At 47.3% G+C, this 24,222-nt stretch overlaps 3 protein-coding genes across 10 annotated transcripts in view; 2 read left to right on the top strand and 1 right to left on the bottom strand.

Annotated features, from left to right (window-relative positions):
• The window catches only part of NPHP1 (nephrocystin 1), a 179,074-nt gene that overhangs the window by 7,031 nt on the left and 147,821 nt on the right, over positions 1-24,222 (top strand). For 2 of the 8 annotated variants that reach the window (XM_061461727.1, XM_061461731.1), the window contains 9 exons: positions 1,047-1,121; positions 1,837-1,947; positions 2,543-2,625; positions 3,821-3,897; positions 4,822-4,921; positions 5,303-5,415; positions 7,687-7,760; positions 8,035-8,079; positions 9,804-10,086. In XM_061461727.1, coding sequence (XP_061317711.1) covers positions 1,047-1,121; positions 1,837-1,947; positions 2,543-2,625; positions 3,821-3,897; positions 4,822-4,921; positions 5,303-5,415; positions 7,687-7,760; positions 8,035-8,079; positions 9,804-10,082 — 957 coding nt within the window. In that variant the 3' untranslated portion in view covers positions 10,083-10,086. The other 6 variants (XM_061461729.1, XM_061461728.1, XM_061461730.1 and 3 more) reach the window with 6 other exon arrangements.
• Positions 12,058-14,477, top strand: MALL (mal, T cell differentiation protein like). The gene is made up of 4 exons (XM_061461748.1): positions 12,058-12,213; positions 13,343-13,510; positions 13,602-13,730; positions 14,040-14,477. Exons 1-4 carry the CDS (start codon positions 12,112-12,114, stop codon positions 14,100-14,102), a joined length of 462 nt encoding a protein of 153 aa, XP_061317732.1. The 5' UTR covers positions 12,058-12,111; the 3' UTR covers positions 14,103-14,477.
• Positions 15,035-24,222, bottom strand: part of ASB3 (ankyrin repeat and SOCS box containing 3) — a 28,746-nt gene continuing 19,558 nt past the window's right edge. Inside the window, exons 6-10 of the mRNA XM_061461742.1 lie at positions 23,022-23,199; positions 20,791-20,988; positions 19,101-19,352; positions 16,612-16,745; positions 15,035-15,386 (exon numbers count right to left, since the gene is read on the bottom strand). Of these exons, the coding sequence (XP_061317726.1) occupies positions 15,136-15,386; positions 16,612-16,745; positions 19,101-19,352; positions 20,791-20,988; positions 23,022-23,199 (1,013 nt within the window). The 3' untranslated portion in view covers positions 15,035-15,135. The remainder of the gene's footprint in view (positions 15,387-16,611; positions 16,746-19,100; positions 19,353-20,790; positions 20,989-23,021; positions 23,200-24,222) is intronic.

The raw sequence follows: 24,222 nt of genomic DNA, 5'->3' as shown, positions 1-24,222 counted from the left end.
CTGGCTGGATTGTGATCACACACTTAAGGCACCACAGACATGCTGGCCCCCAGTGGCCTGAGTCTGGCTGGCCCCTGGCACCTAAATGTCCACACACACACATTCAGAATAGAGAATAACATATACATATGTACACAGTATATAATCACAATAGAGAATAGGATGGTTTGGGTTGGAAGAGACCTTAGAGATCATTTATTTCCAAGACAGACAAGTAGTTATAAATGGGGCTGAATGAGAAAACAGGACAGGCAGGCACTGGGCATGGCCAGACGTGTACTTATCCCACCCCTGTTGCTCCACAGAGCACCCTGATCCCTCCCTTTTCCTGCTTTGGGTTTCTCCCCTGAACATGCCATAGTTAAGTGATGTTCTGCCCCAAAGTGCCCTTCCTCTTCACACCAGCCTCTCGCCCCACAGCATCAGCCCCTGTCAGGCTGTAGGTGATGCAGCTCCCATTGACTCACCACCATGAGAGTCACACCTGGCCCTGGGGCTGTCCTGGGCAGCACTGGGAGGGGCTGGGGCTCCCATTCTTTCGGTTCCATCATTTTTGGAGCCATCATTTTGGTTCCCCTCCTGCCATTGAGGCTTCTTTATCCTTTCTGTTTGTGGAGATGAGTGTTTCTGGGCTGATCTCTCTCCTGTGACCTGCCTGCACAGAGCTTGGTCAGGGTTATCTTCAGATTCCCCCCACACACGCACCCTGACCTTGATCCTGGGTATTCCTCTGTGTGGAGCAGCTTTGTATAACAGGATCTAAGCAGTTTCCTTGCAGCTGCACTGAGCCCTCTTGGGGGCAAAGGGATTATTACTGGTGTGTATGAATTAGGAATGGTTGGAAAGCACTCTGAAAGCACTCAGGCTCCAGAGAAGACTTTGTCTCTAGTCCTTTAAACTGAAACCATCTGATAAAGCTGAAGAGAAAGTGTGATTTTATTTGTGTGCAATGTTGGATTAATCTGGGATAACCCTGCATTTTCTTACAGCTGCAAAGCTTTCCAGATAAACCTGTCTTAGCTTTTGTCACTGCTGTTATTCTCTAGGTGCTCAGTAACATTCACACAGTGAGAGCTACGTGGCAACCTAAAAACCCTCAAACCTGGAGCTTTTCTCCCAAGGTAGGTGCCTCCCTCAGCGAGTGACACAGCCAGGAAGTGCCTGTCTGCAGCTTCTGATTTAGTGACAGCTATTACTTCTGGTATTCACACGGACATAAAGCATACTGCAACCACAATGAACATGCAGAAAAGACTTGCTGAAGTGCGTGAATTCAAACCAAACCAAGTGATTTAGCAAAAACACTTGGGAAAGAAGAGCTGGGAGGCAGGATTAGTTGGAGGGACTGGTGTTGGCAGCACTGGTTCATATTGGAGCAGGATCAGGCACATGGTGCGTGGTGTTCGTGGAGAAGGGATGAGACCAAGCACTCTGCATGTGAGCTTCTGCTTGATTTCATTATAAAAGAGCACAATCTTTGTGCCATGTTCCAGGTGCTGTGCAAGGCCACATCAGAGCAGTACTGTGGTCATGTTTTACCGCAGTTGTTGCTGTGTTCTTGGAAGGAATTAAGTGCTTTTTGACATCAAAAGTTCTTTAATAGCTTGTTAATGTGTTTAATTGTGTTTAATAGCACAAAATTACCTTGGTAGCAGAGCTGTGTTTCATGGTAAGATAAAGAAGGAGCAAGGTTTCAACTGAAACTGCTTCTCTGCACATCATGCTTTTATATGCAATGGATTGTTTGTGAGATCTTATGTAAGTGGTCTTTAAAAATCAGAGTCGTTTCTTTTTAATAGATACGTTGACTTTTCTTGTTGCTTCCCCTCTCTATAGGTAACAGGCATTTTACCCAGCTTGCTGGATGGAGACTGTTTTGTCAGGTCCAACTCCCTGGCTGCAGACATTGGTCTGTTGTTTGAACTTGGCATCACTTACATTCGCAACGTGAGTGTGTGAAGGTGCAGCAGAAATCATTCCAAGCACAGTTTTATCAAGTGAACCACCTGCCCCATGTGAGACATAAGCTGTGGTATCCCAGCAGTGAACTGTGGGATCTATATGGGAATTAAGGGGAACTTTGCCTAGCTTACTATAAGATTGTCGTCCTTTGACTTCTAGAAGGGAGGAGAGGTTTGGAACCTTTAGTTCTAGTCAGTGTTTAGAGAATCAAAGACTTTCTGCCTGGTGGACATGAATGTACCTTTGCTTACTGAAATAACTTGTTAGTCTGCCAAAGATCTGGTGCAATGGGATTGCAAAGGACCAATTCTTGATGTACTTTGGGCTTCCCTTAAGTGTGTGGTTTTTGGCTTTATAAATCCTTGCCTCTCAAATATCTTCATGGATGATCAGCTGTGTCTGGTTGGTAAATGCCTTCAAACACCTGGGAATGTGACACAGTCAGTGGCTGCCTAGCCCAAATCTGGAGCTTTTACTATTCTTATGCTTTTTATATGATTATTCTATATAACTGCTTGTGGTCAGTTATTCATTGTGGTTTAGCTGTTCAAATCACTTAGTTTCTCCTATATTTTCCTAGTCAACAGGTGAAAGAGGAGAGCTGAGCTGTGGCTGGGTATTCCTGAAGCTTTTTACTTCTAATGGAATGCCTGTTCCTGCCAAGTACGTTTGTTTTCCTTCTCTCTCTCTATTTACATGCTTATGCATATACATCTATTTTAGGCTAGGAGTAAGGTGCCTATTTATACTTGCACACTGATAGGGGCAGGTGTAATCCAGGCTATTGGGTCTTCCAGTGTGAATCCTGGACCTGTTTCCACACCCAGTGTATGTTCTACTGTGTTTGTGTGGGAAAAGTGTCCCTGGACCCCAGGATTCAGGTTTGGGATGTTGCAAGTTGGTGTGTTTAAAAGATAACCTTCAGTGGAATATTAGAACTATGGAATTCTCTGAGTTAATAGGGAATTATTTAGAGTCCTGTTTGTATAAAGCAGAATCATCATCTGAATCAAAGGTGACAACATCCTGTTTGATTCTCTACGTGTGCTTTGCCAAAGATTCCTTTTTATGTGAGAATGAGACTGGTTTCTAAGACTTGGAAGCAAGTGGGAGTTTCTGTGAATGAATCTCTCACTGCACCTGCAGAGTGTGAATAAGCTTGTGTTTTGCAGCCTATTTATGGTTATTCCATGGGTCCAACAAGCTTAAAGAGTAATAACTGTACAGATCTCTATTTTATTAAATGTAGGAAAGCTTTCTGTTGATTGACTGAAATGATTCAGTGTAGATCAGGCTTGCAATACTTGTTTTTTATGACATATATATATGTGTGTGTATTCTAAATGTATCTGGATTACAAGGCAGGACCTCTGCTGTTCTGTAAGTCTCTAAATCTCACCTAAATTTGATCTCTAACATTGGTTTTCTGTACTGTTAACTGTGGTATCTAGAGTGAAATCGCATGTTTGCTTCAGCAGTGACTGACTCGTGACAGAACTGGGGTGATGTTATTCTTTGAGGTTTTAAATCTTCCCTGTCTAAAACGTGCTACATACACGACTCCTCAAGAGCATTATGGTGAAACAATTGCTGAATTTCATATAAGAAAGATATTTGTGTCCTGTGGGAAAGAATCAACGTTGCTCATTTCTTACAATAGAATCAACTAGCTCCAAACTTACCATTTGAGGTTTGGTTACTTCAGTAGGCGCAGTCATTTTGTGGCAAACACTAGTCATACACCAAGCACTGGGTCAGGTTTTGTTTGACAGCAGGTTTTCCTTCTCAGCCAGTGGTTGTGCTGTTCTCTCACATCCTCACACCTCTTTATTTCAACCACGCTGCTCTTCTTTCACAGGATGTACGAGCTGCCTTTAAATGGTGGGACTCCCTGTGAGAGAGGTGTCGAGGTTGACCCATCAATATCAAGAAGAGGTATGGTTTCTTCTCAACACTATATAAAAGAAAGCACACAACGAAAGCTATATGTATTTTACAGCATGTTCTTATTATCTCTCGTTACCATACAGTTGCCACAGTCTGCTTTTGGTTTGGGTGTTCTCATTTGGTGCAAGAGTGTTGATCAAGGCCAGGTTGGAAGGGGCTTGGAGCAAGCTGCTCTAGTGGAAGGTGTCCCTGCCCATGGCAGGGGGTTGGAACTGGATGATCTTAATGTCCTTTCCAACCAAAACCATTCTATGATCCTATGCTTGTTAGGGCTGATGGGCTTCAGAACTGTGCCAGTGCTGATGTTTCTGTCCTTCCAGTGTCCACAGGTTGAGGTTTAGCTCTGAGAAGCGTTTCGGATTGTTTCTTTAACTGCAGTTATCAGTTCTGGGCTGTGCGGTGATGGATGGCACAAGGCTCAGCAGCCACACTGCTCTAGAGTTCCCAGCCATCAATCCCCTGTCGCTTCTGCACAAGTTCCACATGTGCATGCGTGTGCTGCAGAACATCTGTACTGGTGCTTCCCTGTGGGGCTGAATAAAGCTCCATTAGGAGCTGGTTCAGATGAGAGACCACTTGTGTTCAGATGAGGGCAGCCATGGCTTTCCTCTGGAAGCTATAATAATGTCCACTTGCAGCTGTGACATGCTGTAAGCTCCAGAAGGCCCTTATACTGGATTTGGACACCTACCTCCACATTGCTCCACACATATTATGAATCCACCATACTAGAGAGAGATCACAGTTTGTGATCACCACATGGTGATGTATTTTCAGATCTTCAATTCCTCCTGGGTTTAGACCACGCTTAAACCATTACAGTTTTCAGTAAATCACCTCTTGTCCATTCTTGTAATAGAATTAATATTCTTTCAAATTGGCTGATTTTATATTTGGTATTGATTTCTTAAGCAGGCAGTGGTGTTTTCCATCAGTTCATGGCGCTCAAGAAACAGCCTGTGCTTGTGCTGAGACTGAGGTCACTGAGTGTGCAGTCAAAAGACATCCTGTAGTAAGTATTCATGTGTGCTGCCATGAAATGGGGAAGTATTCCAGACTGCCTGCAATGGTCCCAGAGATCTAAAGTATTCCCCTTCCCTGGAACACTGGCTATGGGTCATGTCACCTGCATGGTGTGCTTGATCTCTGATGCTTACAGCTGTTCTGTTGAGCACATACAAAAAGGTTTTACGTTTAGATAAGACTGAAAACAGCAACAGCAGGAGCCTGGCTCTTGTGGCTGTATAAATATGCACCTTCAAAAGCAGTGGAAGTGCCAATATGAGTCAATAATAACCCCCATGAAGCCATTCTTACCGTCAGGTTTTGGTGAACAATGCTTCCTAGGAGCAGTTTTTGCTGCCAGTCTCAACTGCATGTTGTTTTCACTCAGTTTGCTCCCAGAAACACTCATTGGCAGCATGTGCTACAGCCATCTCCTGCTATTCTATCGACAAATCCTTGGTGATGCACTCCTGAAAGACAGAGTAAGCCTGCAAAGCACAGGTAAGAGCTGCTCCTGTGGAGCTCAGTGTTTTGCCTTTCAGTCTGGAGGTGTTGTGGGGACAAACACAAACTTGTCCAGCTGATAAAAGAGAACAGCCTCTTGCTGGGAAGCCTGTTTGCATTTCAAACCAGTAATATTTTAACTCATATCTACTATGAGTTAAAATATTGCCCTATTTGACATCAGTTCATGTAGCAAATGAAGTGCTTTGAGGGAAATTATCATTAAAGTCTATTTGGATTGGTAAAGGGTTATTTCTAAGTAAATAAGAAGCAAATAAAGGTAAAGGATTATTTGGAAGATGAATGTTTCCTTTTCACCACCCCTACAATGAGAAATCAGACCTGCACACAGGTTTACTCATTCATTTCCAGTGTATGCGTGTTCTGGGTTATAGAGGAGCTGAGGCAGATGTTTTTGTCCTTGAGGCCAAGTCATCCTCTTTAGGCTGTTTTAATTATTATTTACTTCTTGGCTGATGCAGCAGGGAGAGACAGAAGAGGAAGAGTTCTGGGTTTAGAACTCAGTGTCTTGCTCTGATTTCACAATTCTCTATCTTACTCCTTTCCCATCTTCCCTTCAAAAGGACTGTAGCAGTTCATGGTCTTCTCCATTTTAAAATCGCTTTGAAATAGGGAATAAATACATTTCTGCACTACAAACTGTGCTACAGGTGAATTTATATTGGTGCTGGGAAGTGATTTTCTTGTGTCTTCTCCAGACTGAATTATCCCCCATTCCTAAGGCAGATAAACTTGCTCGTGCACTTACTGACATTTAAAACTTCCACTCTTTAACCACACGTAGGCATCTGAATTACAGAATCATCTCTCAGAGGTGCTCAGACCTTAACTCCCTTCCTGATTTTCTTGACCTTTAATATACACCCCGTGTATACTTGATTTCAGTACCTGAGAGTCAGCCCCTTTTCTAAATTAATGCCTTATTTAATAAACTCATCTCAGAGACATTAAAACACTTCATTTTGGAAGGCCAGTTTTGAACTGCTGTACTTACTTGGTTTGGTCTTTGTAATGTAGGACACCGGATCAGGCTGATGGCCTCTCCTGGAGTTAAACTGCATCCATTTGGATTCGGTCTTTGTTTGAAATGAGTTAAAGGCTTTACCCCAGCATTTCAGCCATTGTTCTGGTAGCCGTTTTCTGGTGTAAGAAAATAAGATTTCTCTTATTTCAAAACCAGCCAACAATTCAGAAACAGGCATCTTGAAATGCCCATTATACTTCACAGGAGTGATCAGATCTGGCTTGCTTCCCTGCGACGTTAACAGCAAATGATGTTCGCTAAACTACCCACCAACTTCAACATGAAGAAACAAATACTTCAAATGACAAGAGAAAGAAAACACCTCAACCAGCATTCCACTGTATGGCACTTGTAGCACTCTTGTAACCCTATCCCCAGTCTCATTAACTAAATGCTGACAGCACAGGACCTCTGTGCCTCTGGGGCTCATGACTTGCTGTGCTTTGTAACGGAGAAAGGGGAGGCAGCTCTGAGCTCTGCCTTGCCTGGCTGTGAAACAGCTCAGCTCCAACAGAAGACCCATGAGAAGCCCAGTGCCATTTGGGATGTGCCCCATTCAGTCAATGCACTGTGCTGCTCCTTACCCAGTTACCTGAAACCCTTGGGTGCAGGGCCTGGAGCCCAAGTGTGATGGGGAACGCCTGAGGGACCTGGGGGGTTCAGTCTGGAGAAGAGAAGGCTCGGGGGGACCCGATTGCTCCCTACAACTGCCTGACAGGAGGATGGAGCCAGGAGGGAGTTGGGCTCTTGATGGAGAGATGGACTTGATGATCTTAAAGGTCTTTTCCAGCTTGGCTGATGCTGGGACTCTATGAACATGGCGCACCAGACAAGGCAGGTTAAGGCAGAACACGTGTGTTTATTCACAACATCCAAGCCAAGCAGCACAATTCCAGGTGTTTATAAAAAGACAGGTGTGGAAATGAGGAAAACCTCAGCCTGCCCCTAGGGGAAACCTGAAAGGTCTCTGGCTTCTAATAAAGCAGTTGGGTTTGTGCCTCTCCTCTCCCAGTTAACTGTCTCTCAGCCACTGGGAGCTTGCTACAGAGGATGCAGTCAGAGAGTTCTTCCACCTTCCCCACTGCACTGAAGTATTATTACAGCCAGTCTTCCCTTTGGAATAGTCTGAGGGGAGGGAATGTGCTGAATAACTTGACATGTCAGTACCTTGAGAGTCATCCCATTTCCTCCTTAAACTTGAATGTGTTTGTTTGCTGTTTCAGATTTAATCTGTAATCCTATTCTAGCAACTTTCCCTCAACTCATGGATCAGCCAGACCTGATGGATGCACTTCGGGTATGTTATCCACATAGTGTTCAACTGCATCTGATGTGTCAGGATGTCCACATCTCCAAGTCCTTGTATCTGTACAATGCAGTGGAATGGCTCTTTGCTTAAATCAGTTAACATGGCACAAGGGGGGTATGGGAGTGTGAAGGAAGTGGGACTGCAACAGGAGCCTAACCCACTGGGGGACTGCAGTTAAAAAGAGAGATTTTTGCAGCTAGAAATGGAATTGCTTTAGATCTCCACAACCTCGAGTCTGATTTAATGCTTCATTTCATTTTAGAGTGCTTGGGCAGATAGAGAAAGAACAGTGAAGAGATCTGAGAAGGTAAGAAATTACAGGGGTTTTGCTGACATATTCAATCTAAATCAGACTAGGAGCTTTCTGTCAGTGTTACTGCTAGTTACCTTTTCCTCTCATACAGTTACTTACAAAACAGGTACCTAAATGCAGTTCTTAACATTTCTTACCCGTACCTATAGTATTAAACTAGAAGAAGGAGGAATATGACATCAAGTTGTTGTCCCAGTGTTTGCATAGGGTTGTTAGCAGGGGAGCTATTAGAGGTGCATACCCAAAGGGTGCCTCCAGTACTTGTCTGGTAAAAGCTTTCCAGTGGCTCAAAAGGGGCTGTGTATGCCCACGAAATAACCTTCCCTCCTCCACCTCTGAGCTCCCACAGTCCACCTGGAAAAACGCCCCACATCCTGCCCATTCCTTGCATCAGCCTCTTGGTATCTCCCATTTTGGGGTGCAGACAGTTGGAGGACTCGCCGTGTCACCAGGTTTATCCATCCCTTGTCCTATCTCCTGCTCTCTGGACAAGGAGAGGCTATAGGCAACTGAACCAGAGAGGCTTTGGCTCTTCATCCAAGACTTGTCCCTTGGGAGCAGGAGGGTATTCCATTCACCGTGTGTGCTACTGAACAGCTACCCAAGGAGTTCACCCTGTTTATGCAAACAAACCAACACGCTGTTGAGTCAGAATCACTTTTTCAAGGCCATTAATCCCAAATGAAAGCTGATCTGCTCAAAGAATTAGTAACTCCCTGGTAGCCCAGAACCATCCAGTTTTACCTGATTTGTTGTGTGCCACTCCCAGGGCAGGATTGCTGCCTGGTGAACCCTTACTCCTCCTTGCATGGTTCTCGCTGCTGAATCTCCTGCTGAGATATGAACTGCACAACACCAGTGTGCACATGGAAAACAAGGCACCCAAACCTTGTCTAGTTATATCTTGTCCAGTTAAAGCAGTTGGGATCTTTCAGTGTTGGATAACTGACTGATTCTTAGCCTCTAGGTTTTGAAACTGGTCTTTACCAGGGAGAGCATCATTCTCACCCCACACAGAGTGAAACAAGAGCACTTGCGGTGCAGCCTCACCTGCTGCCAAGAGCTGGGTGCTGTGAGGAGTGTGGGATTGCTGCAATTCCCTGCCTAGGGCAGTGGAGAAGGGAGCAGAGGTTGGGCTGCCGAGGTGGGAGGATGTGGCACTGCCCCACGGCAAGAGCAAAGAGCCTCAGCCTGTGCCTGCAGAGCCTGCCTGGGGAAGAGTGGCTGGAAACTACCCATGGAAAAGGACCCGGGGGTGCTGATTGATGGAGCTGAACATGAGCAGCTTCTGCCCAGGCAGCCAAGAAGCCACCAGCATCCTGGCTTGGATCAGCACCAGTGCGGCAGCAGGGCCATGGAAGTGTTCACACCCTGTGTAGACGAGGCCTCAGTGCCATGGGTTAGTGGTGGCCTTGGCAGTGCTGGGGAATGGTTGGACTGGATGAGCTTAAAGGGCTTTTCCAACCTGGTTGGTTCTACAGCTCTATAACCTACTACAAAAGCAATGCCATCAAGACCACTCCACTACTGTACTAGTATGGAGGGCTTCTGAAAGGAGTTTGAAGCTCACCTGAGCCAAGTGATGTTTGCTTAGGAAGGTCAGACCTCTTCCTGTTGTAATCCTGAGAACTGGGGACGAGTTGACCATTTTCTTGTGTGTGACAGCACTTCTGGAGCAGTATTTGCACTGATGCATCTCCAAACACTCCTCTCTGCAGAGAGATGGGGAGTTTCTCAAGTCCCTCTTCGTGCTGGTGTACCACGACTCCGTGTTCCCGCTGCTCCACTCCACTCTCCTGCCCCCCTACAAGTGGGCTGAGGAAGAGTCCGAGGCCTTGCGCTGGAAGGTGATTGCTGACTTCCTGAAGAAGAGCCGAGAGAACGACGGGGCCCTCCAGTACCTGCTGGCAGCAGAGAACACTCACACAGCCTTCGACATCTCCGAGCTGGCCTATGACTTCCTGGGGGAAGCGAGGGATGATGACCACAATGTGTGAACGGGTAACAGATGGAAGAAGGGAGTAACAACCTGAATAAATTCTCACCAAACTCTGTACTATCTGAATTGTAATGAATATTTCTACATATTTAACACTTTGAGAGATACTGAAGTTATTTTAAATCCCTACACTTGCAGTGTTAGGGCTGTGGTTGGCTGGTACTCCACCTACCTGTTGTGGCCACATCAAGCATCATATTTTGCTGGGCAAAGGGTGAGGTGCTGGCACAGGGTGCCCAGAGAAGCTGTGGCTGCCCCATCCCTGGCAGTGCTCAAGGCCAGGTTGGACACAGGGGCTTGGAGCAAGCTGCTCTAGTGGAAGGGGTCCCTGCTCGTGAGAGCAGGGGTTGGAGCTGGAGGAGCTTTAAGGCCCCTTCCAACTCAAATCAGTCAATGATTCTGTGATTCTATGAACTGCCGAGGCAGCACTTTTCTCCTCTCAGGCAGCTTCCAATTCATTTCCAGTGTTGTTTAACCAGGGTGAACAAAAGCTTCTCTGTCATGGTACCCCAGCAGGCTGCGACCAGGCAAGGGAAACAGCAGGGATCTTGAAGAATGCTGCTGAGCAAGGTCAGCTAGGTTAGGGGGAAAAAACACCATCCCTTGCCCAATGAGCAGCCAAGAGGTTGCTCCGTACTTAGACTGTTTTAGTGTTTTCCCTTCCCATTCAGGAAAAGGCTGGGTTATTCATAGGAATGTGCCTGACCCACCTAACACAAATAAAAGCTGTTGAGAGCTCAGGGTATGATGTTTCCCCAGTGTGTGGCTGCCATATGCTGACTTTGGAGGGCAGGATAAGGACCTGCGGGGTATTCCTAAGGCAGCTCAGGATGGTAAAGGCTCCTTTTCCGATGGAGTCAGTTCTGAGCCAGGCACTAGTTTTGTCTGGGGTGTGAAATGCTTTAAGGTGTTTCCCAGACCACAGCACACTGAAGCCAGCTCCCACTGACAGCGTTTGTGAACTGGAGCCTCCAGCAATGCCACGATGCACTTCCCCAGCCCAGGAGGGGATTGCACCATCAGGAATGTCACAGAGTCAATCTTTGCTCTGTATTGCACAAGAGCTTGGTGCAGAAACTGATTCCTAGGGCACCACTTGGCTCTCCTAGCAGAGAGATATGGTATCTTACTGGGATATTGTCCTCCGCTGTAGTGTTACTTGAGTCCTTTCGTCCTTTCCAAGCCCTGAGGCAGAGATGCCACCTTCAGCCTTTCATCCCACCAGATACTGGGGAGTTGGGGGCTGAAGCAGAGTCCTCTGCAAGAAACAGCACGTACTTGTTGAATCCAAAGGGTACCTGCCAGGAGGCAGGGATCAAAACTGTGCCAGGAGCTGTCCTCCAGAGTCCATGGCAAATGCTTCCATGTTTTACCAATGTGCAGACTTGTCTGTAAAAAGTATTCCATAGAACATACAATGTTGGAAAAGACCTTAAAGCTCACACCTTCCACTAGAGCAGCTTGCTCCAAGCCCCTGTGTCCAACCTGCCCTTGAACACTGCCAGGGATGGGGCAGCCACAGCTTCTCTGGGCACCCTGTGCCAGCGCCTCAGCACCCTCACAGGGAAGAGCTTCTTTATCTCCAACCTAAATCCTCCCTGTTTAAGTGTGGCTTAAACCTGGCTGCAGGTTTCAAAGGCGGTGGCTGTGGGGAAGCCTGATGTGAGCACGGAGCCGAAACCTGAACAGAAAGGGGAGGAGGCACCACCAGTGGAAGCAAAAACATTGCAGGCCTGAAAGCGTGCCAGGGCCAGAACCCGGCTGCAGGAAACGTCCCAGCCCAGCCCGGACTAGGATTTGATGTTTCCTTCCCCGCTCATTGAAGACCTTGACCTGCCGGGGCTGGGTGCCGCTCTCCGCCCCGGCGCGGGCAGCGGGGTGTGGATGCAGCCGGAGGGACCGGGGCCGCGGCACGGTGCCAGCACGGGCAGGCTGAGCGCTGACGTCCCGCGGGTGTGCCGGTTAAAACCCAGCTGGCGAGCGGCGCGGACACATGCGAGCACAGCCCCGGTGCCCGCGGAGGAGCCATGGCCTCAGCCGGACCCCCTGCGGCCACCACGCAGCCGGCCCTGCCCTCCGGCACCGCCGTCCTCAGAACCATCCCCTACTCGTTCATCCTGCCCGAGATTGTGAGTATGCCGGGATCTGCTGTGGGACCGCACCATGAGAATGCCTTCAGGGAATGGAGGGGCTGAAAAGCTGGGAGCGGACCTTGAAACAACCCCGAGGACAGCATTAATCATAGAAGGGTTTGGGTTGAAGGGACCTTAAAGCTCCTCCAGCTCCAACCCCTGCCACGGGCAGGGACCCCTTCCACTAGAGCAGCTTGCTCCAAGCCCCTGTGTCCAACCTGCCCTTGAACACTGCCAGGGATGGGGCAGCCACAGCTTCTCTGGGCACCCTGTGCCAGCGCCTCAGCACCCTCACAGGGAAGAGCTTCTGCCTCAGAGCTCAGCTCAGTCTCCCCTCGGGCAGGTTCAAGCCATTCCCCTTGGCCTGTCCCTGCAGGCCCTTGTATATAGAGATTTTCCTTGAAGGCAAGGGGGTGTCCTGTAAACACGCAGCATTCCATAATTATTTCCATTGCTTACGGGTCCAGAGGGCAGGCGGTGGGTCTGGCTGATAACTGCTGCTGTACTTTGACACATCACCATGCTCTGCAGGCACCATGGCCAGGACTGGGCTTTGTCAGGAGCTGCCGGTGGGCTCTGCTCCCACTGCCCATCCCAGGGAGTCTCATCCGGGGGAGCTGGAATGCCACAGAACAGCCCCAGCTCCTCCAGATAACCCCGTGCTCTGTGTGCACTGTAAATACCTGAGGTGGATCCAGCGCGAGCGACTCCCTCTGGGCTGTGTGTGGAGGCCGGAGGTGACCTCCTCGTGCTGTGATTTCAACCCAGGAGATTTATGAGTGGGCAGGGCCGAGCCGACGCCGCTGCTGGCTTTCCCCAGATGGAAACCCGTGTTTTGGCCTCTCTGCCAAAGCCCTCAGAGGGAGATGTCTCCTTGAACTCAGCACCAAACCTTTCCCTTTCGTAAGGGATGTCCTGAAGTATTGCCCAAGAGCGTTCATGGAAACTCATGCCTGTCTGTGGTGCTGCTGTCCTGCTGGGATCATCCAGGCTGGTCCATGCTGCCTCAAGTGCTTCCAGCAGCTGCTGGGGCTGGCACAGGAGGGAGGCAAGGAGGGACTCAGGGAGGAGAAGGGACCTTCCCCATCCTGTGCTCATCAGAGGTGCCTGTGCTTGTCCCTGGCAGTTCTGTGGGACGTGGGTGTGGATCCTCGTTGCTGCGACCTCCGTCTCCTTCCCGCTGCTGCAGGGATGGGTGATGTACGTGTCCCTCACCTCCTCCCTCATCTCCCTGCTGCTGCTCTTGAGCTACCTCTTTGGCTTACACAGAAACAGCGAGAACTGGAAAGTGCTGGTAAGGAGGGGCTGGGATCGAGCCTGTCCTCTGGGCAGATGGGAGAAGGATGGTCCCAGGCTTTCATCCTCGCTGCTCCCTTGCTTTGCAGGACAGTCTGTACCATGGTGCCACAGCCATTCTGTACATGAGCGCTGCTGTCCTGCAAGCCAACGCGACCATCCGCTCTGAGTCCGAGCTCAACTCGCCCCTTTACTACCATCTCAACAGTGCTGCATCGGTGAGTGGGGCAGAGCACACCTTGGGGCAGGCAGGACTCCCTTGGGGGAGACGCAAGTACTGAAGCTACAACAGAGCCATCCCAAGCCCATCACGCTGGTCAGAGCTTCAGCTCCTCCTTTCTGCTGTGTCATGCAGCCAGCATGGGCTTCTCAGGGTCCAGTAGCCCATAGAAACGTGGGAAACACGGGGCTTTGCTGCTTCTTTGAGGCTGGAGAGAGCTCTGGGCTGGAGGCTTCCCTGGGTTGAGAGCACTAAGAGGAGATGGGGTTAGACTCTCCAAGCTGATGCTCTTCTTCCTCTCATGCAGTTATTCGCCTTCATCACGACCTTCCTGTACATCCTCCACGCCTTCTGCATCTACTACCAGTGAGCCTGGCAGCACCAGCTTCACCTCTGCAGGACAAGGGCTCCTTCCCAGCGCAAGGGATGCAGCTGTTGTCCATCAAGGTGTCCCTGCCACCCCCTGTGGGACAGCTGTTACCTTCTCACTTCATGGAAGGAGGGATCTGTGTACAGTAGTGTCACGTTGGTGTGCTCGTGGGGACATTCCGTGCCTTGCCCATGGGCTGTGCCAGGCAGCAGGCTCCGAGCCAGCCTCCCGCTCCGACCTTCTGCCAAGTAGAGACGACCAAGGAAAGGAAAAAGAAAGTCACTGTTCCTTCAGCAAACAATGCCTTTTCTTGTATTATTTTCCTGTCTCTGGTGCAGTCAGATCACCCCTCAGACCATAAATCCATAACAGTAATACCATGTTCCTTGACCTCTGGTAGTTTCATTTGGGATATGCAGTACTTGGAATAAAGCATCTACTACCAGTGTCTGACCAAACAGATTTCAACCAATCTAAGCTGTGTTCATTCAACAGACTGGATATAAGGAGGAAGTTCTTTCCTGTGAGGGTGGTGAGGCACTGGAATGGGTTGCCCAGGGAGGTTGTGAAAGCTCCATCCCTGGCAGTGCTTAAGACCAGGTTGGACGAGGCCTTGGGTGACCTGGTTTAGTGTGAGGTGTCCCTGCCCATGGCAGGGGGGGTGGAACTGGATGATCTTAAGGTCCTTTCCAACCCAAACTATTCTAGGATTCTGTGATTCTAACAGGCCAATATTACTCCATAAACCAAACAGATTTTGACCACTCTATAAGCCGTGTTCATTGAACAAGCCCATTTTACTCCGTAAGAGTTAAAATCTTCCTTTCGAAACCCAGAAAGTGTTCACAGCCTTAGAAAGCTCCAACAGACTTGGTAAACAAGTGACTCCCAGAACTTCTAACAAACTTCTAGATACAAAACTACAGTGTGGGAAGAGTTATTACTACTTTATTTACAGTGGCTCTTCTCCAGTGCCTGCTAACTGCCATTACAAACTCTGCAGCCAGAGTTCTGTCCCTGGCAGCGCCATCACCTAGTCCCAGTGGCACGTGTCCCTCCTCTCTGCATCTTCAGCGGAAGGAGCAGCTCCCTCCTCTCTCTGCCCCAGGTAATCCTCTGCTTCTGGGATGCTGTTGACTCGCAGCACATCCAAGTAGAGCAGGTAGTCCTGGAGGCAAGCTGGCAGTGGCAATTCCCGGATAAAGCGGTCCGATCGCAGGCGCTCGCTCCTTAGGATGGCCCGGATCTCGAGACGGCAGAGGTGGGACAGGGGAGGAATGGAGGCTGGAAAATCAGAACCAGGGCAGACACTGAGCAGGATGCTGTGGGATCACGTTGTTTGCCTGTGGTCACCTGGATTTCATCTGAACCCCCGCTCCCTGGCAGATAACAGGGCACAGTTCTGGCTACTGAAGGGCTGCTGATGCTAGATCAGCATTTTCAGCGTGTTGCTATAGTTGCTCTATTAATTTAAACTTCTACAAACAAAGCATCAAGGAATCATTTTATCCTCAAGGTTTCATCTAACCAGCCTAGAACAGCTCTTTGCCTGGGAAGGGAGGCTTGTGCCACCTTGCAAGAAATGGAAAATTAAGTCTAGGAGCAAATCCAGCAACAAAATAACACCAGGGAAAACAGTTTCAGGGTAAGTTATTAAATGACTGCATGAGTCAGTTTGTGTATGATGACAAACGTTCTAATATGTTGCTAAATAACTTGAATTAGGACAACCACCGTGCCAAAAAGATACACAAGCATGTCTATAAATGTGCATTGCTCAGACACAAACATTCATATTATCATAGAATCATACAATCACAGACTATTTTGGGTTGGAAGGGACCTTAAAGCTCATGCAGTTCCAACCCCTTGTCATGGGCAGGGACATCTTCCACTAGAGCAGCTTGCTCCAAGGATTTGGAAGCATTGGAGTTCTGTACTGGACAGATTTATCTATTTACTAGCACAGGGTGCCCCATCCCTGGCAGTGTTCAAGGCCAGGTTGGACACAGGGGCTTGGAGCAAGCTGCTCTAGTGGAAGGTGTCCCTGCCCGTGGCAGGGCTTGGAGCTGGATGAATGTTAAGGTCTCTTCCAACCAAAACCAGGCTGGGATTCCATGATAATTGTCCAGGAAACGTAGCTAAGTAATACTGATCATTTCCCTTAAATCTTCTAAGAGGCTGAACAACCCATGTCAGGAAGGCACAGCATGATTCAGTCACTACCCATATTTTACATTTATAGCACATGCATTCACTTGAAGTGGACACGATACCTTAACATGACAATACCTACCTGAAACATTCTAACTATGAATTGAACACGTACTGAGGACAATATGTTTTGCTTGTTTAGGGGACCTGCTATTTCTGCTCCCCAGTCTCCAGACAAGCCATGTCTGTTAACCACGGAACCTCCTTTGCCATGGTGCATTAGCACACAGAGCCAATTCCCACCCGCAGCCTGGAAGCTGGGACACACAGACTGGTTTCCCCTCACTGCACTTACCAAAGTGGCTCTTTGGAGTCCAAGTGAACGTCTCCTTGTATTCTGAAAGGTCTTGCTCCACAGCTGGAGGAAGTCTTTTCCAGTTGGTGAACTCCAGAGTGAAATTAAGGGCATTATCTCCCACGGATAAAATCCTACATAACAAAAATCCCCATAAAACAGCATTTTACACGATTGCATAAATATAATAATGGAAACAACACATAGAAAGCTTTACATTTTCTAACAAATCCTTATCAACCTCCATCCTAAGCCCAGAAAGAGAAAACCACTAAAGAGAAGTCCAAGTAACAGCATAAGCATTTACTAATGTAGTTTTATCTTCATTTATTTTCAAAAGTAAGATAGACTGTAAGAGAAAAAGATGTACTATGAGATTTAAATGCCTCAGTAATAGGCAGCATTCTCCTCTGCACTGATTTATTACTCTCTTTCCACCTACATGTTAATAAGAGCTCCAGACACCAGAGCATTCTAAGCATTACCATTGCACTGCGGGGGGGGAAATGTGCATTTACTGAGATACTTGTTTATTACAACAAAACCCCACAAGATGTGCAGGTATTTCAAACTCTTCTACCAGAGACTGCATTTCTATGTATCCAGAAGTCAGCATGGTTTACATTTCAAACCTTCAGCATGTGTAAAGAACTTTTAATAACAGCTCAATTGATAAAGCACACAAGAAGGTTTAAGGAAAAGGAGGTGAAACAACTGGTTTACATGAGGTGTGATGAAGAGCCACAGCTCCTCGGCTGGGTGTGTACAATCCAATTCATCTGAATGGAAATCTAAATGCTCTAAACACACATACCAGACTAATCCCTTGTAATACATTTGGGTTTTTTACAGCAGATTCATGTCAACATTATGTTGTGTCCTTTCTAGTTTGTATGATTTCATTTTTCATATTTGACTAGATTTTCATATATTCACTGGAGCCCTGCAGGAGAGATGCGACTGCCTGGCTTGCTTTCAGAGAATGGCGATTTCACTGCTCTACTGGTATCAAAGCTGTCAGTCCTCTACACTGAGCAGTTAATCATTGATTCTATTATTATGATTTTTTATATTTATATTGAGCAGTTTATTCCCTGTGAGGATGCTGAGGTGCTGGCACAGGGTGCCCAGAGAAGCTGTGGCTGCCCCATCCCTGGCAGTGTTCAAGGGCAGGTTGGACACAGGGGCTTGGAGCAACCTGCTCTAGTGGAAGGGGTCCCTGCCCGTGGCAGGGGTTGGAGCTGGAGGAGCTTTAAGGTCCCTTGCAACACAAACTAGGCTGGGATTCTGTAGCTGTTTTGCACAATGTGACAGAGACAGTTAATGAACCATACCCATAAATGGCATTTGCTTTCTACTGTCCTCCTACTATCCTCCAGGACAGAATAGTTAATATTAAACTTACAAGACCAGCAGTTTTATAGATTATGATGCAGTGTCATTTTAAAAAGTCCATAATTGAAGGAAGCAATTGGTCTAAAAGTGTTTGTGGATTAAGTACCAAAATATCAAAACACATCATATATGATATAGGTGGGCAGTGATACCTGTTCAGTCACTGAACTGCAATCTTGCAGTGGCTGGACTTTCACACTCACTTCTATGAATAAATCTGATGTACAGAAGCACAGACATGCCCTGCTGTAGATCTGCTCCTCTAATCACTGGTCAGAAAGCCACAGGTGCTAATAATTAACAGAATCTCACCAAGTCATAAATGAAGGGATTCAAAACTACAATACCTTAGCAGTAGCTGAAATACAAATCAGTATTTCATTTTAATTAAACATTTCCTTTAAAGTAAACTCCTTCTCCTTTCACCCCGTTAAGTAATGCATGTAATGAGTTTATACACCTCACGTCATGTTAATAGCTGAGATACATGGTAGTAAAGTCTCAACATTATTGTCATGGACAAGAAAAACAGAAAACACTAATACTTTGTAATGTTAAGTGTAAGTTTCATTCATTCTGTAGTGTCTGATTAAGCATAAAACATTGCCAAGAAGTTATTTTTATGTGGAAAAACTTAAAACACCCCAATGGCAAACGCTCAGATTGGCATTTGCGCAACGTGACTGTTCACCACAATCTCTAACTGCATCCTTTTCCTCTCAGCCTCAGCCCAGCTTCACTATACATTTGTTTCCCACCCCTCCTGACCTCCTCCGAAGGTCTTCTTCCCATCACCATATTACACAACTAAATCTGGGGGCTAAGAAGAGATGTTTGATATAAAACTCTGGAATCGTGCTTTCCCCCATGGTATTGGTGAAGCAACCTCCATTCTGGCTTTTGGCCTACAAGAAAGGTGTGTTATTGAATCCAGCCATTACCCATGAATGATTTATTCCAGACTTCCCAGAACCCTCCCCACTCCTGATCATGGCAACTGATTATCAAGTGCTATCCTATGAAACACACATTGGCAACAGCTTTGTGGATTAACATACAATAGTTAAGTCAACAAGATAACGTTATCTGCTTACCAGAGTCTGTGCATTAAATTCACTGGGTCAAAACCAGCCAGGAGCAGATAAGGCAGCCACTGCTTGTATGCCTCTTGGGCTTGAATTGTGTAGCTCAGGAAGTCCCAGAGCTGGTCCCCAGAAGGCAGCAAACAGCCCAGCTTCAAGAAGCGTTGGAACAAAGCAAACTTCTCATGGTACAGGCAATAGCCCAGATTGATGCCCAGTAAAGTGATCCCGTATTTCAGGAAAGTATCAATGAAATAGAAATACCTACAAAGAGCACACAAGGAACAGGACAGCCTGTTACTTTTTTTTCCCTAAGGAAGCATCCACCATTTCACTACTTCTGAGAAAGCAAATTTCTACCAAAAATTCACCCAAACCAAAGAAAAGGGAATGGCTTGAACCTGCCCGAGGGGAGACTGAGATGAGCTCTTAGGCAGAAGCTCTTCCCTGGGAGGGTGCTGAGGCACTGGCACAGGGTGCCCAGAGAAACTGTGGCTGCCCCATCCCTGGCAGTGTTCAAGGCCACCACTAACCCATGGCACTGAGGCCTCGTCTCCACGGGCTGTGAACCCTTGCAGGGACGGTGACTGCAGCCCTGCCCTGGGCAGCCTGTTCCAATGCCTGAGCACCCTCTGGGGCAGGAATTGTTCCTCAGCTCCATCTAAACCTGCCCTGGTGCAGCTTGAGGCCGTTTCCTCTTGTCCCATCCCTTGTTCCTTGGGAGCAGAGCCCAGCCCCTCCTGGCTCCATCCTCCTCTCAGGCACTTGTAGGGAGCCATCAGGTCCCCCCTGAGCCTTCTCTTCTCCACACTGAACCCCCCAGGTCCCTCAGGCATTCCCCATCATACTTGTGCTCCAGGTCCTGCACCAGCTCTGTTGCCAGCTTTTCAACTGCGCCAGTATTCAAGGCTTGGAATGTTAGTTTAGATACCGAGTTAGTTTGGGAGGAGCACAGGGTGAGTTCGGGGACAGCAACAACTAGATCTGTTTCAGCAATAGCTCACTCCTCCATGAACAGATTTCCCACAGAGAAAGGAAGAAGAAACTTCTGTAGTAAAGGAGCACCTCACTGGCACAGCACATATATACACTGAGGAGTAAGGCTTGTATACCTTATTTTTCCTCCAAAATTACAGCCTTTGCATCGTGAAGTAAGCACTGCTTTATCTGCTGCTCAACACCAGGGCTGTGCCTCACCAGGGATAAAAAGAAATGGGTCATGATCTAAAAGAACATGTCATTCAGCTCCCAGTCCTCCTTACAGCTCTCATGGTGAGCTGATTAATTCAGCTTGGTTTATGCACAAGGTGGGCATACAGAAAAGGAAAACACTATTTGCCAAGCACTCATCCTTACTGAAAAGCATCTGCCTACTCAAGAGTCCTTTGCATCCAACTACAGCACCAAGTCATGTTTCCAGAAGACAGAGAGGTGCTGAGAAGGCCTTCTGAAAGCAGGAAAACTGCAATTATGTTCTACAAGACTGTTCTTCCAAGAGCTGAGCTTCCCCTTGGCGATTCCAGCGAGGTTCCTCAGCTCAGGTACTGAATCCAAACCCCACTCACCATTCAGATACTCAAAGTTTAACGCTCTCAGCTCAAGGTTTGAGGAAGGAGGGCAGGAAAATGGCACACTGGAAATAAAAGTTAAATAAAGACCAATATAATTACAAATAGTTTCAAAATACAAGAGGTCTACTTACTTCTTTTGGAAGACCATACACATGGGTGACCTGCAGTCGAAGTTAAGGCACTCCTGAGCATCTGGACTGTAGCCTTCTCTGAGTAACATCTCCAAACATTCCTTATTACCACCATACACTGCTGAATACACAGGGCTCACTTTGCCTTTGCCTTTGTCACAGATTCGATCAGTAACTGGGATTAGTAACTCCAATATCCTGAAAATATTGAAAAGCACTATTTATTGTGAGATCTTAAGCAATGATGCATTTTAAATGTATGGTTGGTTTTCATATGGTCATTACAGCTCAAGAGGAAAGTTCTACATGTTTGTTACACACTGAGTTTCCATTACAGAACAACCCTTAGCATTTCACACACAGCCCCACAACAAATTGTGCTTTGGCATAGATTTAGGTTGGCAGTTAAGTATTTTAAAGCAGAGACAGATTATCTCCTACCATCCAACAATCCTTTTTACAGCAATAGAGCCCCACTACACACTACCTCTAGACTTCTAAGAAGCCTGGAAGCAAACTGGAAGTGGGAGTTGCAAATAAAATGAGTATTTACTTCTGTTCAACAACACTGAGATACTGAAACAGTGAAACAGTTCTGTTTCATAGCTCACACCTCTGGTCTGCATCCTTCCCAGCTAACAAAAATTAGTGACACTAATTCCTTTGCTGCTGGAATTCAGTGATGCTGCTCAGAGGCTGTCAGTTACATCTTGTTGCAGAAGCTACAAAGGCAGCATTTGATTTAGACATTGCTAGTAGTGGCAACTTTGCCAACCCAGCTTCTGTTTCTGAGCAAATGGACAAACCCAGCTTCCTCAGTGTCTACTACAGCCTGCCCTCTTCTTCAGTTTGAGGAGAGGCATCCATTTGATGCACAAACTTTAGTGACAGCTCAACTGATAAGCTCTTCTTGCCAGGGGTTAAGATCAAGCATCTACAAATAATTCTGCAGTTACTATCACCGTTAATATGTTTAACTTTAAACAGGAGAGTTCAAGTTGGATATAAGGAAGAAGTTCTCCTTGTGTGGGTGCTGAGGCGCTGGTACAGCGTGCCCAGAGAAGCTGTGGCTGCCCCATCCCTGGCAGTGCTCAAGGCCAGGTTGGACACAGGGGCTTGGAGCAAGCTGCTCTAGTGGAAGGGGTCCCTGCCCATGGCAGGGGTTGGAGCTGGAGGAGCTTTAAGGTCCCTTCCAACACGAACCAGGCTGGGATTCTATGAAGTGCTGTAGCACACGTGCAAATCACGGGGTTCCCAAGAGATGCTTCTGCCAACTCTGGGAACCTCTTTCCACTCCTGCCTTTCTGCTGTGGAAGTATCACTGGGACTGAGCAAAGCTACAAATGCATTTCTGGAAGGATTAAAGGAAATGGTTTGTGCCTTCACTTTTCTGGCTGGTTCAGCTCATTATTTGCATATGATTACTTCTGCTAGTTAACAGGAACAGAATTATAATTAGCAGCTGTTCAAGGCAGGTATAAGTCATATGCTATTGTTATTTATATTTCTAAATGAATTTTAACGTAATTAGAATTTAATTTAGAATGACTACTGAGTGAATCATGTATGAAGACAGGCTGAGAAAGTTGGGGCTGTTCAGTCTGGAGAAGAGAAGACTGTGTGGAGACCTCAGAGCAGCTTCCAGTATCTGAAGGGGGCTATAGGGATGCTGGGGAGGGACTCTTCATTAGGGACTGTAGTGACAGGACAAGGGGTAACAGGTTAAAACTTAAACAGGGGAGGTTTAGATTGGATCTAAGGAGGAAATTCTTTCCTGTTAGGGTGGTGAGGCACTGGAATGGGTTGCCCAGGGAGTTTGTGAATGCTCCATCCCTGGCAGTGTTCAAGACCAGGTTGGACGAGGCCTTGGGTGAGCTGGTTTAGTGTGAGGTGTCCCTGCCCATGGCAGGGGGGTTGGAACTGGGTGATCTTAAGGTCCTTTCCAACCCAAACCATTCTATGATTCTATGAATTGATATTGGTTCAGCACTGTGGAAACCACTTTCAGCTCATCAGGAGATGGATCCGACCCAGCTGAGACGCTGAATTTCATACAGTTAGTCACTTTACTGTGACTACAAAGAGACATTTAATATTCAAATATAATTAGGAATTATAAACTACAAATCAACTAGAACTCATTTTTCTTCCTTTTAAAGCTGAACTTCATCTTTGTCTATTAAGTTTTTATTACCAGACTCTTCTGTCTGAATGTCCCTTTCACCACCTACTTGTCATGGCCCATTTCAGCAGCTGCATGAATAGGTAACTGCCAGTTATCCTCATTGCAGTAGAGGTTTGGGTCTGCCCCACTGGCTAACAGCAGCCTCACACACTCGAGGTGGCCCTCCTGGGCAGCAATCAGCAGCGGAGTGGCTCTGTCCTTGGCTTGACAGTTTACATCTGCACCTGAGGGAAAAAGGTAGCACTTTAAATCACCTCTGCAGGACACAGAATAAACAACAAATGAACTGGTTTTCACAGAGCAACTTCGTAGCAACAGAGGTTTTCTGCAGCATTAAGGAAGCACAGAATCATGGAATAGTTGGGGTTGGAAGGGAGCTTAAAGCTCATCCAGCTCCAACCCCTGCCACTGACAGGGACACCTTCCACTAGAGCAGCTTGCTCCAAGCCCCTGTGTCCAACCTGGCCTTGAACACTGCCAGGGATGGGGCAGCCACAGTAAAGAACTTCCTCCTTATATCCAATCTAAACTTCCCCTGTTTAAGTTTGAACCCATCACCCCTTGTCCTGTCACTACAGTCCCTAATGAAGAGTCCCTCCCCAGCATCCTTATAGCCCCCCTTCAGACACCAGAAGCTGCTCTGATGTCTCCACGCAGCCTTTTCTTCTCCTGGCTGAACAGCCCCAACTTTCTCAGCCTCTCTTCATACAGGAGATGCTCCAGTCCCTGAGCATCCTCGTGGCCTCCTCGGGACTTGTTCCAACAGTTCCATGTCCTTTTTATTTTGAGGACACCAGAACTTTTTACATGGTCAGGTCATGGCTCCATCAGGCTTAATAGTTACGGCAATTCATTTTGGTTGTAAGGACACATGAACTTGGACATATACAAAACTTAGTGATTATGTGAAACTGTTGCTGTCACTCCATGACCAGAGAGAGGCATCTTCTCTTTGCCTCTTCTCCCAAGGAAGAGGTGACAGGACAAGAAGAAACAGCCTCAAGCTGCACCAGGGCAGGTTTAGATGGAGCTGAGGAACAATTCCTTCCCCAGAGGGTGCTCAGGCATTGGAACAGGCTGCCCAGGGCAGGGCTGCAGTCACCGTCCCTGCAAGGGTTCACAGCCCGTGGAGACGAGGCCTCAGTGCCATGGGTTATTGGTGGCCTTGGCAGTGCTGGGAATGGTTGGACTGGATGAGCTTGAAGGGCTTTTCCAGCCTGGCTGAGTCTGCAAGTCTATATTGTATT

Source organism: Pezoporus flaviventris, unplaced genomic scaffold (genome assembly GCF_033815535.1).
Source record: "Pezoporus flaviventris isolate CSIRO_AGI_PZ_B2104156 unplaced genomic scaffold, CSIRO_AGI_Pfla_v1 ptg000031l, whole genome shotgun sequence".
Taxonomy (NCBI): Eukaryota; Metazoa; Chordata; class Aves; order Psittaciformes; family Psittacidae; genus Pezoporus; species Pezoporus flaviventris.
The sequence above is the reverse complement of the archived record's forward strand: the minus strand, read 5'-3'. Positions and strand labels throughout refer to the sequence as shown.